Genomic DNA, 15,353 nt, shown 5'->3' with positions numbered 1-15,353 from the left:
CGGAGTATTCGCGTAATTTTCCTCTTGTTCGGGCTTTAAGTGAATTTAATTCAATCTCGGGTTCTATCCAGCTAGACTTTTCTTCTCCGAAAAGTGTATTACTTTATATTCTATTTTTTAGATATTTAAATCATGTTCGATAGTTATTTTACTTATCGCTGAAATTAGTCTGTAAGAAGTGTGTGCACATAGGTAAAATAAATAAATAATAAATAATAATAATATTATAAATTGTGTTCTTTAGCTTTCTACAGAAAACATACTTTTTTGATGTGCCATTGCTTTAGTCTCAGGTCAGGGGAAGGAAATAAATAACAGCACATTTTTCTTTTGATCAATAAATTTTATAAAATTTTCAATTATAGCTCAGAAATTTAGCAAATTTGCTCTCTTATGTAAATACAAAACAGCTGATATTTATATTAATAACATATTTTCACTTTTGTACGATTTTTGCATACAAAAAATTATTCGCGGAATGTAACGGAACTATATATATTTTCTTTGATATATTGTGCACTCAACAAGTGATTTTAATCGCGGATAGAAGCACATGTTGTTAAAAAATAAAATGGAATCTTCGAACGCGTATTAGAGGCATATTTTTTTTTTTTTATTAAAGTGGTAAAAATGCAACAACTGCTGCTGCAGAAATAAACTCTGTTCACGGAGAGGATATCGTGAGTGTAAGGACTGCGCAAAAGTGGTTTTCAAAATTCCGAAGTGGTAACTGCGACGTGGAGGATGCCACGCGCGTTGGTCGTCCTGAAGTCTTTATCTCCGACGCCTTGCTCGAACTCGTGGAAGCTGAGCCAAATTTGGCAGTCGATATGATAGCTCAGAGGTTAAGTTCATCGCATGGAACAGTTCACAGGCACCTGGTTCAGTTGGGAAAGGTTTCAAAGCTGGGAAAATGGATTCCGCATATACTTTCCGTCGCCAACCTTCAGCAGAGAGTGAGTGTGTGTTCTCAGCTGCTGCAACGGCTTGAAAATGAAAGTTTTTTTAACCGTATCTTTACTGGTGATGAAAAATGGGTCCTTTACAGTAATCCTGTTCGCAAACGCCAATGATTAGATAAAGATGAAACACCAGAACCGACCCCCAGAGATGGCCTTCACCCCAAGAATATTCTCCTGTCTATTTGGTGGGATGTGGTCGGTATTATTTATTATGAACTTCTGGAACCTGATTATTATTCCCATCAGCTATCAAACCTGAATGAGGAACTTAACAAAAATTTACCGTCTTTAGTGAATAGACGCAAAGTTTTGTTTCACCACGACAACGAAAGACCTCATACCGCAAGGCAAACATTAGGCAAGCTGATCGAGCTCGGATGAGAGCTAATGCCTCATCCACCATACTCTCCGGATATTGCACTTTGTGATTATCACCTGTAGACTTCAATCCCATATGAGTAACAAAAACTACTCCTCAAAAGAAGTTATAAAAAGGGATATCGAAGCGTATTTTTGCTCCAAGGAGAAACAATTTTTTGAGCAGGGAATTAAAAATTTTCTCCAAACGTTGGGAAGACATTGTAAATAATGAAGGAAAATATATTATTGTTTAATAAATACTTTAAACATCTTGTTTATTAATTTTAAAACCACCTTTAAAGAACGCACGAACATATAGACTGACCTGATATTTGTTACACTGGTTAAGCAGGATGTTATTAAAATAAAATGGATACTTTTTAATAAAAGGTAACTTCTGAGATTTTAAGATCTAAGATTTTGAAGTTGCTGCTCTTTGATTAATGCAATTTATATTTTAGATACTTGGAAATAGTTCTGTTTTTTGTCAGCAATTTATAGGAATTTATTTTCACTCTCTTAATTTATGAATGACCACATAGACGCAAATTAATTTCTAAAAGAGCTACAGAAAGATTTGAGCTGTGTCGAGAGGAAATAAAAAGGGGGAAAAAATACTTTACTTCTTGCAATCACTTTCCGAAATTTTCCAGTTTGACAAGTAATCGGAAAGCACTTCGTTGCCAATTCTGACGACACCTTAAAGAACACGCATTTGAAAATACGTAAGTACGTGCGCATACACCTACACATATACATAACAGGTTGTGAAGCTTATAATTACCGTTGATCATAAAAGTTGAATTTAGTTGAAGAAAGGGAAATATAAAAAGAACGAGGGATAATAAATATTTGTCGCACCCGTCAAAAGTCTAAGTATAATATTAAACCTTCAAGCAAATGCCAATTTGTAAATTAGGTATTTAAAAAATTGTTTATGACATCAAATTATAATAAACATTGCACACATACACCCAACTCTTTTTATTCACGTAAACTCAAGACAGTTTTTCAAAAAACCATGCAAAAGAAATAGATAAACATTAAAATTGAGATTAGGAATAAAAATAAATTTTGCTACACTTTTATTACGGACTGAACCAAAATGCTAGTAGATATGTCAGATATAACCAGCCCACCCGTTTTATTCAAATTATTGTTATTAGCGACTTTTTTGTCTTTCCTCGAGGTGTTTATACAAGCTGGCACAAAATGAATCACTCTATGGGAAAACTTATAACTGTTGCAAATGGCGTACGTCAATCACTAGACAGCTGCACCATACAAACATACAAGACAAGAAAATGGAGCACGCAGAGGTCAAGTAAAGATCACTAAAAATTATTTATTTTATTCAGTAAAAAAAATGATTCACAATCAACATTGGATTATTAATTTTGCGTCCCCTTGTTATCCAGCCAAAGGAAATCTAAAAATTATGGTACGTTGAAATTTTAATGCACAGTCGGATTTGGCGAGTTTTAAAAAGTTCATATTGTGTTACCTAACTGTGTTATTTGAAAATCATACAATAAAAGACCGTGTAAAAAGAGAGTTTGGTGTAAATATAAAAGTATAAATTATAATTTTATATTTGTAAGTGTTTACATTATATGACAGGAGGATGGTTCCGTGTGTAGAAGTCCACGCAAGTGGGGAAAGTTCCTGATCGCCATTCACTTGGGAGTGATCAGAACGATTCTTCTGCATACGGTCCAGGCAGCTGACGACTTCAAGTATCCTCTGGGTAGCTTCCAAACATCCGTTTGAGAGAGAGTTAAAGTGAGAAGACGAAGCAGCCCAGGATATATGGTTGTGCGCAGGGTTTGCGACCCGCTACATAAAAACACCGATTCAAGTGAAGACCAACAACAAAGCCTCGGATGAAGTAAGTAAGTTTACATCACATTCTAAATTTTGTTTAAATATCTTAAATAATAAGAGTCCATTGCTGACAGTTGGTCAGTCAAAGTTTTAAGTCGAAAGCTTAGTTTTTGTCCAGCAAACTACTTTTCCGTAAAATATTAATTTGTTTTGTATTTATTGCTTTTTGTAGAGGGTCTTTAAAGTTCGAGTGCAAAGCATAGTACTAAATCGCATTTCACGTGAAATGGCTGTAAAAATCCATACAAATTACATTGCCGTGAAATATGCGTGAAGTTTCGTATGTATCTCACGGCAAGGTATATTAGTACTCTATTCACCTTGTGAGCCAGCAACATTTTCTCACATTTAGTGTAAATGCGTATTAGGCTGGTCACAATGGTTCCGTTCGTTGCGGCAACTAATTTGACTGACAGCAAAATAGATTATAGGCCTCTTCTACTCTTCTTTGCATGCGAAGTTATCGAGTAAAATTCGCCGCTAGCGAGTATGGTTATGTATATTAGACCGTCTTAGACCCCATTTACACGATGTCTCCACTGGAAGGGAAACACTGGAAATTCTCTTTTCATGTCTCATTCGCGGGCACACGGGCAGAAATGTTTTCGGCGACATTTTGACATTTAATACTTTAGCATCGTCTGATTCGGATGTATTCTAGCACGCGCTTACATGTAAAGCAGAGAGCGTTCGACAACAGTTTCTTAAATATATGAATGAAAAATGCAAACTGGTTAAATAATAAATAATTTGTTGGTTTTTTTATTGAAATATATTTATAAATTCTTATACTTGAATAAAAAAAATTAAATTAAAAATACTTCATATGTAAATAATTAACTTAAAATTAAACTGAGTATCTAGAAATGCAGGGAAAAATTAGAAATCAACATAAACATGTCCCATAACTATTTTAAATTATACTACTTTACTAGCAAAAATAATTGTGCATTTCCCAAGCAGCGTTTGTATGTTTGTCATCGTTGTTATCTTCCGTTTGCTTGAAAACCAACACATAACTTAGAACTTTCTTCCACGAAAGAAGAAAACGAATGAAGCAACTGTCAAAAATTGCTTTAGGATTGGAAATACGAATAAGAAGCACAAAGCGTGTCGCCAGTACAGGAGACAAATTCCCTTCTCTCTTCCGCGGCCGTCCTTCACCCCCGAACAAAATGTTTCCCTTCCAGTGGAGACATCGTGTAAATGGGGTCTTACAAACACAAGTAATTTAAGGTAGCTCTATTCCCGCGTTGCCAATATACGTTCATTTGTACGAGTTGCTTCATCTATTCGCCACTTGCTAACTTTTGGCGAAAAGAAGAGACCCTGTGTGTATTTGAGTCGAAGGCGCCACATATGTGCCGCACGCCATTTTTATCGATGGTGTTTTTTATTACAATAAATTCAGAAAATAAATGGAATTTAAATGATTTTAGTCAATTCAAATGCACCCTTAACTTTTTGATAAAATCTTAAAAGAGTAGAGAAAACGCAAGGCTTAACCAAGTTGTCGTGCAAAAGGAATGTGCGTCCAGATCTCGAAGTTACGGTCGTACTCACCGTCTACGACTACCATAAATTCTATTAAAACCTTCTTTCGCTTCAATAAGCATTAATTTTATGAGATATTTCACAACCAACAAAAACCTGTTTTTACTAACGAAATATGGTATTTGCGTTCACGAAAAGAACATCTGCCCCTTTTTGTTTATATGCGGCAATACTTTCATTGTGGCACCACGGTACGTCTTACACGTCACGTCAGTCAAGTGCGTTGCCGCAACGGACTCAAAGGACCCATTGTGGCAACCCTAGATGCCATTTAAAATTGAGCGGCAAGTTTAGAAAAGTTTTAAGTTTAAATACTCCGAGTTCTTGACATTTTATAGCGAAATGTCTTCACCAAGAGTGTAAGTAAATCTTGTTTATATATTTTTTTGTGTTAATTAGAATATTATAGAACATTTCCAAGCATGGGCAGTCTAGGAGCAGTCATCAGCTTCGACCAAAGTTTCGATTACCCCGGCTGTAGGTATGTAAGATTTAGTATAAGTTTCGATACCTTTTAACATAAACAACTTGATGAACATTCTTCCTGTTCTATTTCCACCCGGCGACACCTGATACATTGGCAAAGTGCCCCAATAACTCTACTGCTGTTCTGCAATCTTCAGCAGAGAAAATTGTGGAGCAATTGAAAAGTATTGAGGAGTTAGGAAAAGCAAAGATGGCTCGGAACACCAAGTTTGAGCTTTTTTTACAGCACTTGGAGTCACTTGTGGAGCAAATGCTGCGTAGCACGGCGAATATGTTGGCTGCGAAATTCTCACAAATGGCCAACGAGGAGGTGGGTAGTAGTACATATAGCACAACCTGTTAAAGATAATACAATTAGTTATATTTGTATTTTTAAAAACAATTGTCTTATCAAAATTCGCAAATTGTCTCTGCTGCCCATAAATTTGTTTGTTTACATTTCTTCAATTTTCATTTCAACGTTTCTTCTCATTTGGCAATCGATGTTGCTGGCAACATTTCAAGGCAAATAAAATGCATGGCAAAATTTCCGTTAACACATACGAACAATAAAAGTAAGATCGCAAAACCTTTTCAACATACATACACACATATGTTGTAGCGCTCTTTCAGCTATATTTTGATATTCTTGAATTTTTTCCAGCGGTGATGTTTTAAACTGAACTGCCGAACTATTTGGTTACAATTTTTCGATTAACATACCTCATAAAACTGGTATAACTCACTATTTTCAATGCTGCCAACTCCATTTCAAGAGGGTTTCATTAGACCGCGTTCATACAGGGAGACTTTTGTTGCTTCAACATTGCGAATTCTCTTTTGGTGTTGCCCGTCGTGTTTACACACCTTGAAATTGTTAGTTTTTAGTCTATAGCCAACAACAACATTGACAAACACAAACGGTGTTGACAGAGCGCGAGCATCACATGTAACGAGTTGAAGCCACAAACGTTTACCTTTATGAACGCGGACTTACTAATACTAATGCTTCCTCCGCTACCGACACTTTCAACTCTCGTCTCCTGTGGAAACTGAGAATTAAAGGCCCTTATTAATTTAAGTATACTAAGCAATAATTAATTCTGTCGCAAGACAAAACAGGTTTGTACTTATATGGGTTCCGGGACACTCCGGTGTTCAAGGAAACGAAATTGCCGACGAATTGGCCAACCGTGGATCAGCGGTGCCCCCACAGGGGCCAGAGCCAATAATCGGAATCAGTCCCGCAGGAATCAAGAATTGGATCAACGATTATGTAGGCAATCTACATAACAGAACTGCAAAGTGTTTTGTGACAAGTCCGAACAGAAAACTGTCAAACTTTCTACTAAAACTTAGAAGGAAAGACATTCGGTTGATGGTCGGCATCATTACAGGACACAACCCATGGGGTCAGCATATGACCACCATTGGAATCATCGAGGACCCGGTATGCCTGTCATGCTTGGAGGAGGCGGATAGCACTGAGCACTTTCTCTGTGAGTGTCCTGCCTTTGCTAGAGCGCGACTACGGGTTCCGATGTCATGGGAATGAGTAATATTCGTTCTCTAAAACTGGAGGATATTTACAGATTTGCCAAAGAATCTGGAAAATTCTCACAGGACTAACTATCTCTATCTCTGTCTCTATTCTTTCCTATCTCTTTCTCTGATACTTTTCTCCCTCCCTCCTTGACTATCTACCCCCTTTCCAGAGCTTTAAATACAATGGGCTTTTTAGCCTGAGTGTTTTAGGAGCCACCAAATCTCCTGGTGCTCCTTGGCTCGACCTCTTCAAATTCATTCATTAATTCAAGCAATAAATTATACAGAAATAGGTGCATAAATGGGCAAAGATGAGTTGTTTATATTAAAAAATATCAAAAGTAAAATGATTGCTTAGTTTGACTTTTTTCGTGGCAAAAGTTCTGAGTTTTTTTCATATCCACATTTAGTCGATTATATTACTGACTTTATGTACATGATTATGTAAATATGTAATATATGTACTCACACTTTCGCCATGGCTGTCGCTTTTTTCCTCCTCGCTGAGTGCATCCTGATCCTGCATTTGATACTTTAGGCGCAAAGCCTCCAGATCGACAGCATCGATGCCCATCGGTAATGATATTGAGTTACGTCGCAAATTTCTACCAGCCGGCTCAACGTTGGCTAAAATTTCAGGCGATTCTGCGCCACTCGCCGAACGCTCGCTGCTTTGAAACTGCGTCGGTTCCGTGCGGTCAGTCTCATGTCGGTTGTCCTTTTCGTGCACCTCTATGACAATCGGTACCTGGACATCAAGGCGGTGTACAACCAAAGGCACATGTTTGGTGTTGCCCTCGGGCAGTTGCTCTCTACTAGCATTGCCATTGGTGCTGGAAGCTCTACTGATAGTGGAGCTGGTATTGGTATCATTGAGTCTATCCGTATATGGAATACTGCTTTCACTTTCAGTGCTCGATGACCGTGGACGCGGGTCGTTTGTTAACAGTGGCTCTCGTTGTTCCTCGTTTGTTTGACTTTGTTCATCTTGTTTTCTTACTTTATCACTCATTTTAAAAGCAACTCGGTTTATTTAGTTAATTGGTATGCTAATTAATTCGATTTCATGCTTTGAATTCACGAATTACCTTTACATACAACTATGTACATATCTATATGGTACGTGTGCATGTATGTGTATCACTGTTGCTTCCATTTCCATTACAAATTCAATAACACAAAATTGTATATTTTATAAGAATTACACGTGTATGTACATATGTACGCATGTATGCACCCTCCAGGAATAGACAAACTAGTATGGAGACATTCTACTTCAAATAGTAGGACTGAGTGGATGAAATCAACTAGTTCGTCATTGACTAGAAAATAATACCAGTAGTAAAATGATCACCTTGTCTACTTTGTCTGTCATTAAGTTGATTTCTTTTTAGATAAGAAAGCTTACGAACATCATTTGAGGTTACTTTTTATTTTTACAACGTAGACGGAGCCCACGGAAGGAAGAGCCTCAAGGAGCATACAAATTTCTATGCAATTAAATTCATAAAAAAACGGTTTTCTAAAAAGTATTTCGCAGACAAATCCTCGCAACAACCGGACACAAAATATGAGTCCAAAATTTTACTGGCATTAATTTTGTTTATGTCTCTAAAGTGAATACTCTAATAGTTCTTTTAATGAGTTTGTTTCATTTTTTTTTACTGAACTGAATAGATCTCGCATAGACCACAAGGGTCCGTAGTGTTAACAGTGTTGTTGGAGTCGTGTTAAACATATTTCGTGATACATGTCTTGGCGAGTTTTAATAAACAGTTTAAACATTTGTCAGCAATATCCTTCGGAAATTAAAATATACCGATCTCAGGCATAAGTTACACGCGGCGTTCTGGCCATTGTAGATGCGTGATAGAGAGTGAAACAATGTCCCGTCAGTACCCCAACCAATATTTTACATTCCTTCCTTGGGAGTAATAAAATAAAGTTGGTTATTTTCGTGTTGCAAGTTCGCAGCATTATTTTGACAATCCTGTGGGAGATCGACACTTCCCCTATAGACTGTGCTTCCAGAGTTAGTTCCTCGTCTAGTTCCGTCCTCAAAACTGAGAGTGAGGGATATATGTTCGACGTACTCATTCTAGGGAAGCGGTGTAAGTTTGAACCAATTTCTCATTATTTAACCAATTACTGTACCTGAAGAAGTTTCCTGTCATTTCAAGAACAAATAAATTCTGTGCACACTTTTAATATAAATTAAATTATTTTCCAACGTGGGAATGGATGTTTTTTTATATTTGACTGGCCTAACACTGGTTATTTTAGAAACATAGTGGACTAGAATTTTTTGGTTAGTATGAGTTGGTGTTTTAACTGGTATTTTTCTGATGTTTGGTCGGACAATTGAAATTTCATAGGACATGAAAAAAAGATGAAAAACGAGCTGGTTGGGCTGAAATGTAAACTGGCATCTAATATTTTTCCCTGCAGGGTAAGTACATACACATATACGTGCATCTACATATATGTAGAGGGATGTGGATAGTATGTGATAGTACATACATAAATATGTATAGAGTAGATGGTCACTGCGATTTAAACAGGGTATACTTTAATCAACTTTAAGATATGATGGAGTTTGGCATTCTGAGCCTTAATGCCATACCACCCAAAACTCCTCGGTATGCATTCGATATCTGCTTGCGTTAATGGGAATGTTGATCTGCTTGCATATGCATGTGTACATACATAGGTCCTGCCAGAAGCTTGCATTTAAAAGCATCATAAAAAAATTAAAAGCAAGAGGAATTTAAGCACTGTTGCGTCACAAGGCCGACGGCGCAATCAAATTTGCTCCGTCGGCAAAGTCGATAGAGTACAAAAATATAACAAACTGTACTGGAGAGCGACAAAGTCGTCAGCACTCTTCACATGCACTGCTGCATACTTCTGGCTTTAGCCATTGCATTGACATTGCTGCATTACCTGATTTCTCGGTAAAATATAAAAACCGAAATAAGTCACAGTTCGATAAAACTACGCTAAACGCACACCCTTTATGAGAATTCACTCTGTTGTATGTCCAAAACTATTTGTATTTTGTATGGATTAGCTAAGATATTAAGCACTTAATGATTATACAGTCAGTTCATAATTTAAAATCTTTCTTTTGTGTTTTTTGATTTTTGTTTAAGTCTAAAAGGCGATAAAATCACCCGCAGCAAACTAATTGCGGTTCTTAGATTATTTTGACTGTGTATCAGTGTAATTTCTAATTGTGAAACAGCTTTACATTATTAATGTAAAATTAGCTCCCGAACTCAGCTTTGAATTCTATAAAAAGAGTCGTTAGAGGCGCATCAATGCAAATTAACTCCATGAATTGCATGTATATAAATAGCAGGTACATACATACATACATACATACATATGAATGTAATATGCATGCAGTTTTTCCCCTTATGGCCCATTATTGTGTCTTTTTGAAAGCAGATAATACCTATGCGACGCCGCTAGTAATTACAGTCAGGTGGGTGTTTTAGCTTTTTAAAATGTATTTTTATTTGAACTGTTCCGTGGAATAAATTCAAATAAAATATTTTCAAAGTACGATACTTTGCATTTGCGGAAGTTGCGCCACAGAATGGACAGGTGAATTATGAAATGAATTATGAAACATGAAATTTTATGCTTCGATGGGTTTCTGTAACATTTTCATTAATGAAAAATATGAATAAGTTTTCAGAGCTATTTTTTTAATTAGGGCCAGCGTAGCGTAGTTAGAGATAAAAATTTAGGATATGTTGCCTTATTGGGTTCAAATTGATGTGAATATGAAAGATAAATCTTTCGAGACTATTAGTGCCACGAAACAGCACCTAAAAAGAAAAACTATCGGAACCAAACTACAACTGAAAAAGCTAGAGTGGGCATTGTAAATAAAGAGTCTTGCAAAAGCGACGCCTAGACGTCAGTAGTGAGTAACTCCTAGACAGTAGATTTTTTATGTTATCTTTGACGTGTGACAAGTAGACAGATGTCAAATTTTATACGATAGAATAACGGGTGAAAATATTTCGAAACTTATTACGAAAATGATCGATATTTAAGCAAAACATATCGTAAAATTCCTGACTCTTTTTGGTGAAAAAATTCAAGAAACTGGTTCTGTCGAGTATAGAAAACAGAGTTGCAGACTAAAAACTGGACGCTCTGTTGAGAATATTGCTGCTGTAGCTCAAGGTGTTGCCGACAATTCTCAACAATTAGACATTCGTGTAACGATTGTTTGGCAGATTTCACCTGTAGACGACTCGTGGTGGATTTTAAATGATATAATTTTTCACATATAATTATTAGGAGCCATATTTTAAATAAAAATAATGAATCCCTGAAAGAATCTAAATTTTTACTGTTATATTTGTAAATGTGGCTTTTGAAATACCCCTTATTACATTATTTTTTTGCTTGTCAAAGTATTTGCATATTCTTGCACTATAATGCATATGCATGTGTGTATTGGGTTGGTTATATGAGAAAGGGGCCAAAAACAGCATAAGCAGGGTCCCATTGAAAAATATATCGATGTGAAGGTTCCAGATGATTTCCCGCTGAATTCTGTGTTTCATTTCGCTGATCCATCGTTCAGTTTCCAAAATATTTTAATACATATCGTTCAAACGAACGTTTTGGCATAACTCAAAAAATCAAAAATTCGAGATAAACTGCTTCAAAGTTTTATATTTAATGTGCCTATATGTATGTACATATATATATATATATGTTTTCCTTTAATTTCTTGTGGAGAATAGGGCGTCTAATGTGCCTCCAAAGCAAAAAAATGTCTTCCATTTTCATCTAATGAGACACGGTTTGTAGATATCACCATCATTCCTATATTATTATATAAACAAAAGTGTGCGATTACTTCAATGTTCATTATGTGGTGAGTAGTAGACGAAGTCATTGGATGATTTCACCCAATTGGTCATTTATTTCGGGGACAATCCCAATTTCAACTCGAGTTATCGCTTGTATGGGAAACGCACATATATAAACGGTTTTGACATATCTCAAGCTTAGTCCAAATCTTAATAAAAATCGTTGTTAAAACGAAGGGTGTATGTGCATACATACATACATATGGGCATTTTCACAAAAAGGTCAACCACGAGTGCAAAACTCAAACTTTTCCTGAAAACTTTTTGTTGATGAATAATAAATCTCAAATGTGTTTACTTTATAAATATAAAAGAATTTTTCTTTTCTTTTAATTTTGAGCCGAAATATACAACGAATATACAAAATTTACAAAAATCTAGCTCTTTTGACCAAATATACCAACTTTTTTCCTTGTAATATTCCCTTATTCAAAGCAATACTATGATGTTTTTATAATTTAAAAATCTTCTACTGATAGTAACATAATGTTTAACAAGCAAAGAGACTTAGTGGAGATCGAAAAACGGTAGTTTTTTTTTATTACTTCTGCTTATATTCGTATGTCGCGTCCGTTACCGAAAAATAGCATTTATTGTTCTCATTAGTGCAAAAAGTGTTGAAATATAAATTGCTTTCAGACTTTAAGCAAATAACTTATTGCACTTAAGAAAAGTAGCCATTGACTCTCGACAAAAACGATTAATAAAATTTATTGGTGTTTGAAATTTGTCGCGTCCGTTACCGCGAACCTTAAATTTTAAATAAAGCCGTAGAGATTGCACAAGTTAAAAATTTTATAGATGGCAAAAACGGCAAAAGAAACAAGTAAAGCAATAACAACGAAATATAGAGAGAAAATGAAAGAAGAATCTTAGATTGGAATTTTTTCACTTCACATGGCAAAGGTGCTGTAGACGGAATAGGTGCCGTAGTTAAACGAAAATTCTGGCAAATCGTTAAAGCAAGAATATCATTCTCGGTGATGCCTTATGCTTCTATGAATGTGCTAAGAACAACACTGATGGAGTTAAAATTTTGTATATCTCTGGAACACAAATTGATAGTTTTTCTAATCAACTGTCAGAGTTATGGCAAAATGTTCCAAATATCAAAGGAGTTAAAAGTATGCATTGGTTTTCATATTTCGACAGTAAATGTATTAAAGTTGCTCGGACGGCCTATTCATTAAAGAAAATAATTAAAATAGACCATCCTAAAAACTAATAACTTTCTTCTTTTAAATTTTTTAAGTCGTTTTTACTGTAATATTACTTGAGTTTTTATTTTCAATAAAATTGAAGTGTTATAATGAAAAAAATTCTATTTCCTAGCTCATGGAAAATTTTGTCGCGTCCGTATTTCTTCTATACTCAATTAAAAAAAACGAAGAGAAAATTATCATATTTCATAAACCTACGAATAACAGTCATCTGTTCGCATTTATTAACATATATATTGTATATATAAAAAAATCCTTAATTTGCTGAATTTTGTATATTTCTGAATGCGCCTCAAAAAAACTTCTATTTTTTGTCGCGTCCGTATCACTTTATAATTGCTTATAACTACGTACTTATTTGTAAAAGATCTTTCCCGTATATATTAAAATCTAGCACTCCCTCAGCCCTTTAAAACATTATCAATATATATAAACTTTTACTTTGTCTTCATTGTTTTGGACGCACTTAAAAGCGTACAAATGTCGCGTCCGTTACCGTGAAAATGCCCATATGTTCATAGTAAATTGACTGATCGAATTCTTCTTGCCGTACGAGTAGATTTTATGGCACTGGCTAGTTGGAAATTATATGTTTCTTTATCTGATTTGAATTTGGTGCGAATGTTTAGAAATTTTTATAATTTTTTATGTACACTAATCGCCGTCCAATAATTTTTTACACTTGGGGTTGAGGAATTATGTAAATACCACTGAGTATATTCATTTTTTATGTCGCACATTTATTAGTAATACTTAAATATTTTTTTGTTGTCCATTATTTAAAAATATATTTTTTTATAAACACCAGATATTTGATTTATTATGCTTCTCATACATAGTAAATATTACTTAATTCAACGCTAACACTAAATATTTCACCGAAAAACTAGGATGTTATTATTTCCGCGCTGCGCTATTCGTGTTATGTGTGCGCTCGGTGTAAAATTCGAAAACACTGTAGTTGTTTGAATCAACGCCAAAAGCGCAGACCTAACAGCAGAGCGATCGCGAGCGTATTCTTGACGCCCCGGCTCACCAACACACAAGTGCAAACGTAAATAAACACTTGAGCTCAACACGAAAACTGCGATAAAGTCTCTTATAACCCGCGCATAACTACCGGTAATAGCAACTACACATTCGTGCGTGTGTATTCGACCTGTGGTGAGAATTCAAAGTGTAATTAACATTGGTAGGCGAAGGAGTATCCTCCTCTCGTCTTCACAACTCACTTATTAGCCCCAAATGTTTGGCAATTCATTCGCTATTCGCTAATTATCAGCGGGCGGACAGCCAGACTTATGGCATATGTGGATGCGTACATACATACAAACCTTCGTACTAAGGCAAATACAAATTTCATGGGTCGTTGATAATTGGCATAGTTAAGATCTGTTTGAGATAATATTTGCTATTCCTTACCTTATGCACCCCTCTTATCACTCTAATATTTTTAGTATGACACATGACTTCATTCGTAATCATTATTTGGGCTCCGCCAGTAAAACACGTTGTGATATTTTAGTGCAGAAACGATATCTCATCCGAGGAACTTGCCTAGGAGTCTCGGCGTTACGCAGGCGTTTGAAAGTATCTGAGGTAACATTACGCGTACGACAGGTAAACCCAACCTGCGTCTCCACCAGCAGTAAATGAGGCACCGTTTCAAGACAAGTGTTCGATAACTTTTTGAAAGCAGAATCACACTTTAACTGTATCTTTCCTATATCTTAGACCTGTTTTGCGCTAGCTTTGATCCATTATTCTTCTTAGCAAAGCGCGCCAGTTGGAAACACCAAGTGAAACCATGTCCATCTCTATCTGTTCTTTCCAAGTTAGAGGAGACCCTCCAATTCCTCTGTTACCACCAGCTGGTACCAGCAAGCCAAACCACGGGATCTTTATTTCCGGCACAATGCCTATGTCGCCGTAAAGCTCATTGTTCCATCGCCAATGATACGCGCCATCACCAACGTGCAAAGGTCCGAAAACCTTCCACAGAATCTTTCTCTTAATCACTACAAGCGACGCCTCATCGTTTATTGTCATCGTCCGAGCTCCTACGCCATACGATAGGACGGTCATGATGAGAGCCTTGTAGAGTGTTAGTTTTGTTCGTTGAGAGAGGACTTCAGAGCTGACATTGTTATTGGTGTTCCTAAATAAACGAAATTTCTTACAATCTCGAAATCATAACTGACTACAGTGACGTGACCAATACGCGAGTGCGCCGACTGTTTGTTTGATGACAGGAGGTACTTCAATTTGCCCTCGTTCACCACCAGACCCATTCGCTTTGTTTCTTTATCCAATTTGGAAAAGGCAGAATCGCACTAAATAAACATTCACATCAACATTCGTTACTGCACAGTAGAAACAACGTTATTTTAAAATCCAATCAAAACTATCAACTCTGTATCCTTTTTGAACTAGTTTAGAAGTAGTCACTAAAGGGTACGGTACAG

The 15,353-nt window shown here is 36.0% G+C and overlaps 1 protein-coding gene across 8 annotated transcripts in view; it reads right to left on the bottom strand.

The window, feature by feature from the left end:
• LOC128856831 (myogenesis-regulating glycosidase) overlaps nt 1–13,851 on the bottom strand; it is a 44,171-nt gene extending 30,320 nt beyond the window's left edge. Inside the window, exons 1-2 of one of the 8 annotated variants that reach the window (XM_054092196.1) lie at nt 13,442–13,851; nt 7,240–7,919 (exon numbers count right to left, since the gene is read on the bottom strand). In XM_054092196.1, the coding sequence (XP_053948171.1) occupies nt 7,240–7,782 (543 nt within the window). In that variant the 5' untranslated portion in view covers nt 7,783–7,919; nt 13,442–13,851. The remainder of the gene's footprint in view (nt 1–7,239; nt 7,920–13,441) is intronic. The other 7 variants (XM_054092197.1, XM_054092198.1, XM_054092199.1 and 4 more) reach the window with 7 other exon arrangements.
• Nucleotides 13,852–15,353: the final 1,502 nt, after the last annotated feature.

Source organism: Anastrepha ludens, chromosome 3 (genome assembly GCF_028408465.1).
Source record: "Anastrepha ludens isolate Willacy chromosome 3, idAnaLude1.1, whole genome shotgun sequence".
Taxonomy (NCBI): Eukaryota; Metazoa; Arthropoda; class Insecta; order Diptera; family Tephritidae; genus Anastrepha; species Anastrepha ludens.
Note: the sequence above shows the minus strand (reverse complement) of the source record. Positions and strands in the feature narration are given on the sequence as shown.